The 8313-nt window shown below is 27.6% G+C and overlaps 1 protein-coding gene across 1 annotated transcript; it reads left to right on the top strand.

Annotated features, from left to right (window-relative positions):
- Positions 1–383: 383 nt before the first annotated feature.
- LOC139778885 (uncharacterized) lies at positions 384–3809 on the top strand (the record flags this gene model as incomplete). Its single annotated transcript, XM_071717020.1, has 7 exons — positions 384–633; positions 774–920; positions 1096–1239; positions 1303–1427; positions 2928–3087; positions 3170–3269; positions 3355–3809. Coding segments are annotated over 7 exons (1008 nt in total), but the record flags the coding sequence as incomplete, so codon positions are not given.
- Positions 3810–8313: the final 4504 nt, after the last annotated feature.

Below are 8313 nucleotides of genomic sequence, written 5' to 3'. Positions count from 1 at the left end.
ATAGCGCTAAGAGCGTGGTTCTGGAACGCAGCCGTGGTAAAACTTGTTTTTGTAAATATTTTTTTCCAGATTCTCTTTTCATTACTACATAGTTAGAAATAAAACTATTTCCATGTATTCAATTGTTGAATTTGATGATGGAATATTTGCTATTCCAACTATTTGGTTAAGTGCAGACAAGACAAAATGTAAATGGCCTCCATACGATGAAAGAAAAATTTTTAAAGCTGTCTCTAAAAAAGAAGAACCTAATAAAAATTGGAAATTCTTAAGTGTCATAAGAATTTTTGGAACTGCAGGTAAATAAATATTAAGTTTTTATTATACGCATTATGCTACACAAATGATGAAAATACCTGTTTTATTACAGCTGATTATGATAATGCTATAAAAAAGTGTCCTTAGCAGAACAGCTGACTGATATTAGTGATTCAGAAAATGCAAGAAAAACTAGAAAATCTCGTGCACGTATTCAATATAGTGACAATTCTGACAGTGAAGGACATCCTCCAAAAAAAAGATCAAAAAGAACTGGAAGTACGGGAAAAAAAGCAATTAGATCCGACATCCAATATCCAGAGATTCCTTCAGTATACAGCATCAACAGATCACCATTTACTAGTATCAAAAATGGTAATTATATATTTACAAATTGTACACAAGTACGTAGTATACTGTGATCAGTGCACTTCTAAACGCTGCATGAATTTGTCATGTATAATTCTTTTTGTTTAAGCATGATATAACTTTTCTTTTCTTGATTTTTATTATAGACAATGCAATATTGACAAAACGTAATGTTGACACCACAATTGTTCAAGAAAAGAATACCTCTCTGAAAGCATCCGACATTAGAGATACTTCAACAGACATACATCATACACTTTTAACAAATAATGAAAAAATTGATTACTTAATTGGTGAGTTATACTTAAAAGTAGAAGTTGACAAAAAAATTTTTAAATATTTATAGACCTACAAAATTTATAGACCTACAAAAATTATTTATAAAGAAGGAAAATATTATTCTTACAAATATTAATAATCTACTAAAATATTAATATAATTAACTTATTTTCTCGATTTTTATTATAGATAATGCAAAATTGACAAAACGTAATGTTGACACCACAATTGTTCAAGAAAAGAATCCTACGAAAGCATGTTACATTAAAGAAACTTTAATAGATACAGATCATACATTTTTTACAACTAATGAAAAAATTGATTACTTAATTGGTAAGTTATACATAAAAGTGAAAGTTGACATAAAAAAATATTTTAATATTTTAATAATTATAGAACTACAAAAATTATGTATAAAAAAGGAAAATCTTATTCTTGTGAAAATAAATGATTTACAACGTTTCAATGATATGAATAAATCAGGACATATAGATCGTAACACAGTTAACGACAAAATGAAGGTGACAATATTGCTGGTCTATTTCCAATTAAAGATGCAGAACAATTGAAAAACTTTGAAGAACAGTTAAAAAATAAGGAAATTTATAACCAAGTGGTACATACATTTTAACAGTTTTTGAACTTACAAGGGAACCTCGCGAAGTGGAAAATTCTGATTTTAATGAAACTTTCCACACATGTAGGGGGAGTAAAAAGATGAATTTAGATATTTTTTGTAGCGGCCCAAAAACGGTTTTAAGGGGTGAAACCACTGCTCATATGTAGAGCGGTTTTTTGCTTTTCTCGATATTCTCGAAAAATATTTGAGATATCAAAAAATGTTTCAAATAAAAGTTTTATAGTAAAATCTCCTCTATTCAACAACATTAATATAATATTTTTTAAAAATAATTTTTTAAACAAAACTTTTTTTTTCAAAATTTTGTTAATGTTGTTGAATAGAGGAGATTTTACTATAAAACTTTTATTTGAAACATTTTTTGATATCTCGAATATTTTTCGAAATATATCGAGAAAAGCAAAAAACCGCTCTACATATGAGCAGTGGTTTCACCCCTTAAAACCATTTTTGGGCCGCTACAAAAAATATCTAAATTCATCTTTTTACTCCTCCTACATGTGTGGAAAGTTTCATTAAAATCAGAATTTTCCACTTCGCGAGGTTCCCTTGTTAGTGATCAATTCTTTGGTCATTAAAAAAAATTACAATTTTTTAAATTACATGGTTAATAAAAGTAAATGCATTTAACAACATTATTACATTATATTATTAATATGCATAATGATATATTACACAAAAAAATTTTGTCTTAAATCAAGATAAATATTTTCATATATAAGCAATAATATTAAAATTTTTATATAGAAGATTTTCAGTTTTAAATTGAGTATAAAAGTAATAAATTTAATCAAATCAAGACTAAAATTTTCTAAGATTATAATATTTTTACTTATACATGAGAATATTTATATTGATTTAAAACTAGTTTTTTCTGTGTATAAAATACAGCAGAAGTACATTATAAAAAATATATTTTACAATAAATAATTTTTTTCTTTTGCAAAAATCTTACATTTTATGAAAAATGCAAATTAATATTTCTGGAATAAAAAAATATAATATTCTACCAAGAAATCGCGAAGTTTGAAAGTATTTTACAATAAGTAAAAAATATTACCATGTTGCAAAATTATATATAATTCTTTTGTCCTAACAAATAATTATGTTTGTACCACAAATAATCCGCTTTTTTAAAGCAATTTATTTTCTACCTGACAATAAACCATATATTGCAATTGACTTTTTTATAATGCTCTCGCATGTATGTGTAAAAATCTTTTCTCTCTAAAAAATGAATGTCATTGATTAATGCATTTTATTTCTATTTATACTTACTTAATAAATTGACAATGGTGATGGCTCACTATTCTATCATGAATATACATATATTGCATGTTATAAATAAAATAATACGTTATCACTTTAATGATTATCACAGGTTACTAAATTATATTATCGAGGAGGAAAAAATATTGACGACATTGTAAACAAAATAATGAGCCTAATTTTTACTAATTCTTTAGCATGTAGCTACAGCTATTTTGGAAAACAGAAAAAGAAATCTTTTAATAATTTGGTTTTATGTAAATGCGTTTTGGGTAAATTGTGTGAAATAAGTAAATTAATTTTACATTATTCCAATTGAAGATAATTGAAAGTAATTGAAATTTAATATTGCAGATGCCATTTATCGACATAAACTTCATGTAAAAGAAGATTATATAATTAAAAAAATAGGATTTTGGCTTGCCCAATCACCTACTCGTCAGGCTCGAGAAAAGTAAGCATAGTTTTAAAGTGTTTATTATTTTCAATAATTAATAATTTTATTGCACAGATAATATATACCAGTTAAAAAATTTTAGACTGAAGAAAGAAAATTCTGAATCGAAGACGGAAACAAAAGACACTGACGTGCTTGTACCTTCGGCGAGTGAAAGTGATTAACCCTAGGTATACACACTTATTTTTTAGATGACACACTAGGATCTGGAGGACTCTTGCTACTTTTTTTATACCTTTTGAGAAAATTATTTTATTTTGACTTTTTTTTTTTAGATCGTAAATAAACTGAAAAATATATATGTACGTTTATTAAAATTACAAACGTACTAATAAACACGTGTTGAAAAATTATAATCACTTATAAATGCAGAAAAAACGTTATTTAAGGTTTAAGAAAAATTTTATTAGTATTTAGTTTTATTTTTAGTTTGTAACAATATTAGTGATTGCGTTAACAATATCAATATTATTTTAATATTGTATGTAACAATACTATTAAAAATAATTCAATAAAATTTAATAAAAATTATTAAAATGGTTTAATTCCTAGCAATATTATACAAATATTACGCAAATATTATAGTAATATTACTGATATATTGCAGTAATATTACGTAATATTACTGAAATGAATATCAGTAATATTACTGATATTTATTCGCGCGGACATTTTAATATTACTGAGATATTGCAGTAATATTACTGCAATATTTCTGCTATATTTCATTGTAATATTGCAATGGAAAAATAATATTGCTGCAATATTACTGAAATATTATGTGCTATGTGGGGTAGCATGTTGATTCAAGCAAATAAGACTTTACCCTTGGGCGATATACTTGTCACTTAAGTGTTTGAATCTGTTAATTGCATATTCGTAGATAAAATAGCAAGTCCTATCAAGCTTATCCATACATTTTCTAAGAGTAGCAATTTTGAACGATATCATAATGATAAAGATACAAGACATAACGAGAGACATTTTTGTAAAACTCACAAGTGCTTCAAATAAAAGAATTTAAATTTTTTTTCTAATTGAATTGACAAATGGATAATAAAAATATAGCATCGTATATTATAGATAGTAGATGATACGTTATGTCGATACGTTATGTCGAGGCGGAAATTCCAAAATCCGTGGAAGAACAATTAGCCGAGTTAATGGCGAAATCGATAAGAAACAGGAACGGTTAATAAAACCTGTTCTAACCACGCAACTATCAATTTTAGTACTTAATAACTTTTTTCCTAATTGAGAGCGACAATTTTAACTTATAGATTCATGTTTTACGCACCAAAATACACCAAATTAAAATTTTAGCCAATTCGGTGAGGAAGCTCCTCTCCTTCATAATTACCTTTTTTAAACCACATTTAACTGCTTATAAATATAAATAATATAAATATTATAAATAATTAATATAAATAATATAAATAATTAAATTATTTATATTCAACCAATTAATAATTTTTAAAATATAAGTAATTTATCTGAGACTATTTATTTATTATTGAAAAAATTAATTATTTTCCACTAATTATTAATTTTCAAATAAATAGTAATTTATTTTTGATAAACCATCTATTAATTATTTTAATAATAAAGAATTTATTTTTACTAATTACCAGTTTACAAAAGAAATTAATTCATTTTCACCTAATTACTAACTTTCATAAACTATAAATTTTTCTCTGACAAATTACCAATTTTTTAAGTAATCTACACTTTTCACAAAAATTAAAGGAACACTATATATCTTTAAAAATAGGCAAAATTCAAGCAGCTGTAACTTTGTTAAAAATGAACGAAATTTAAATTTAAAAAAAGGATTTTAAAGCTCAAAATTTCTACTTTTGAAAGGTTACTATTATTTTTTAGTTTCTGTGAGTTTGATAATTTTTACATATAGAAAACTACGAGCTAGACAAAATAGAAAATTTTCTTCTCATTTTGTGGGCCTGTCAAGTGCACAAAAAAAATCTGCGAAAATTTTCGACTTTCTAACGTAAAAGCTTGAAGTTTTCCTTGCAAAATCTTTTTTTAAAAATGTTTCTACGATTTTTTGTTACTGATTTATCGCGGATTGAATAAGAAATGAGGATTTTGACTTTGATTGCTCATAATTCCCTTAGAAATCATCGTATCGCAATTCAAAAAATAGATTCTTAAAGCTGAAACTTTGTTCTATTGAACGGTATAATTGCCAAATTTTTTTAAATAACATGTAGATATGATACAAATGGATGAAAATAATGTAAAAATTCAGGTTTTAAGCTTTAAATTTAAATTTTGTTCATTTATAACAAAGTTACAGCTGCTTGAATTTTGCCTATTTTTAAAGATTTTAGTGTTTCTTTAATTTTTGTGAGAAATATATAATTTACTTTTACTTAAATATTATTAATTTTTATATAAATAGTAATTTTTTGTAACTAATTATTAATTTGCTAATTTAATAAAAATTTAATTTGTTGTTATTGCTAATTTCGAGAATAATTAAAAAATAAAAAATAAAATTTTTTTGCAGATCTTTGCTTAACACTACAAAATGGGTGATATCAGTACAAAATTACCTTTTTCCAAAAAGGTAAAAAAAGGCGCCAAGTACACGCAATGTATTTTGTAAATTCAAAAATCCAACCTAAGTGGTAGCTTTATTTCTTTTTCACAAAATTATATTACTTAACTTAACTCAAGTGACATATATTTCAAAAAAAGATATAAAATCTTTAATTTCTTCTTCACAAAATTATATTACCTAACTCAACTCAAGTGACATGTATTTCAAAAAAAGATATAGAATCTTTATTTTCTTCTTCACAAAATTATATTACCTAACTTAACTCAAGTGACATGTTTTTCAAAAAAAGATATGAAATCTTTAAATTAAATTACGCCAATTGCAAAGAGAATATATATATTGCTTTGAAAGATAACACAGGCACACAAAATAAAAAAAGTGGTCTGTTCTTTTGACCAGACCCACCTATCTTTATGTATTTTGACGCGCTGAATCCGAATCTGAAGTCCGTTTAGCCCAAACACCCTCAAAATTTCGAGTAAATCGCAAAAAATAGCTAAAAATTGCGAAAAATCACGTTAACGAGTGCGAGAAAATTCGGAAAAATTTTTTCTGGCCTGGATCAAGTGTGTTTTTTTTGTATTTTGACGCGCTGAATCCGAATCTGAAGTCCGTTTAGCCCAAACACCCTCAAAATTTCGAGTAAATCGCAAAAAATAGCTAAAAATTGCGAAAAATCACGTTAACGAGTGCGAGAAAATTGGGAAAAATTTTTTCTGACTTGGATCAAGTGTGTTTCTTTTGTATTTTAATGCGCTGATTCCGAATCTGAAGTCTGTTGAGCTCCATTACTAAAAAAATTTGGCAAAATCACAAATTAAAAAAAAATGAAAATTGTGAATAGTAAAAAACCCAGAAAAAAAATGTCATGGATATGAATTACTTCAGAACAAATTGTACGGAATCAGGTTTACTTTGATGTTCTTCTTATACTGTTTTTCTCCTGTAGCGAACTCTTTTCTCTTCGAATGACCTATGCAGTGGGTTTCTCTTTCTCTTCTTCCCATTCTGATTCGTTTCTCTCTTTAGTGTCCAACAGTAATCTGCCATCGTGTTGATATCCCATCTTCCTTGGTATCGAAACTCCATTTCACGTATATCTTGATGGAATCGTTCTCCTTGTTCTTCACTGTAGTCTCCAAGGTTTTCAGGAAAGTAGTTAAGATGAGAATGTAGGAAGTGCAATTTGAGATTCATCAAGCAACCTAACTTTTTAAAATTTTTCAACAACTCTTCAACCAAAATCTGGTAATCCTCACTCCTCTCATTTCCTAAAAAGTTCTGAGATACATTCCTGAAACTTTGCCACGCTGCTTTTTCAGTGTCATTCATCTGTGTAATGAAATTTTCGTCTCGAAAAAGAGTTCGAATTTGAGGACTATCAAAGATACCCTCTTTCAATTTCGCATCACTTATCGCGGGAAACTTCTTTCCTAAGTATTGAAAACAGTCACTATCTTTATTCAAAGCTTTGACAAACTGCTTCATGAGACCAAGCTTGATATGAAGAGGTGGTAGCAGAATTTTCGAAGGATCAATCAATGGTCTGCGTTTAATGTTCCTTGATCCTGGATGAAACTCCGTTCTCTTTGGCCATTCTTTCTGAACATAGTGATTTATTCTGTCCCTACTATCCCATAAACATAAGAAGCAGGGATTTTTTGTGAAACCTGATTGTTGGCCTAGGATCATAGTTAAAATTTTCAGATCACCGCAAACTTTCCATTGATGTTCCAAATACTTTATTTTCTCCAATACTATCTGCAAATTCTCGTAAGTCTCTTTGAGCTTCGTGGAGTGACCTATTGGAATAGATGCATATGTATTACCGTTATGGAGCAAAATCACAAATAAAAAAAAAACTGAAAATCGTGTCTCAATTGCACTTCCTACATTCTCACCTTAACTACTTTCCTGAAAACCTTGGAGACTACAGTGAAGAACAAGGAGAACGATTTCATCAAGATATACGTGAAATGGAATTTCGATACCAAGGAAGATGGGATATCAACATGATGGCAGATTACTGTTGGACACTAAAGAGAGAAACGAATCAGAATGGGAAGAAGAGAAAGAGAAACCCACTGCATAGGTCATTCGAAGCGAAAAGAGTTCGCTACAAAAGAAAAACAGTATAAGAAGAACATCAAAGTAAACCTGATTCCGTACAATTTGTTCTGAAGTAATTCATATCCATGACATTTTTTTTCTGGATTTTTTACTATTCACGATTTTCATTTTTTTTTAATTTGTGATTTTGCCAAATTTTTTTAGTAATGGAGCTCAACAGACTTCAGATTCGGAATCAGCGCATTAAAATACAAAAGAAACACACTTGATCCAGGTCAGAATAAATTTTTCCGAATTTTCTCGCACTCGTTAACGTGATTTTTCGCAATTTTTAGCTATTTTTTGCGATTTACTCGAAATTTTGGGGGTGTTTGGGCTAAACGGACT

Source organism: Temnothorax nylanderi, unplaced genomic scaffold (genome assembly GCF_030848795.1).
Source record: "Temnothorax nylanderi isolate EJ_2023f unplaced genomic scaffold, tnyl_v1.0 TNYL_tig0200_pilon, whole genome shotgun sequence".
NCBI classification, from domain to species: Eukaryota; Metazoa; Arthropoda; class Insecta; order Hymenoptera; family Formicidae; genus Temnothorax; species Temnothorax nylanderi.
The sequence above is the reverse complement of the archived record's forward strand: the minus strand, read 5'-3'. Positions and strand labels throughout refer to the sequence as shown.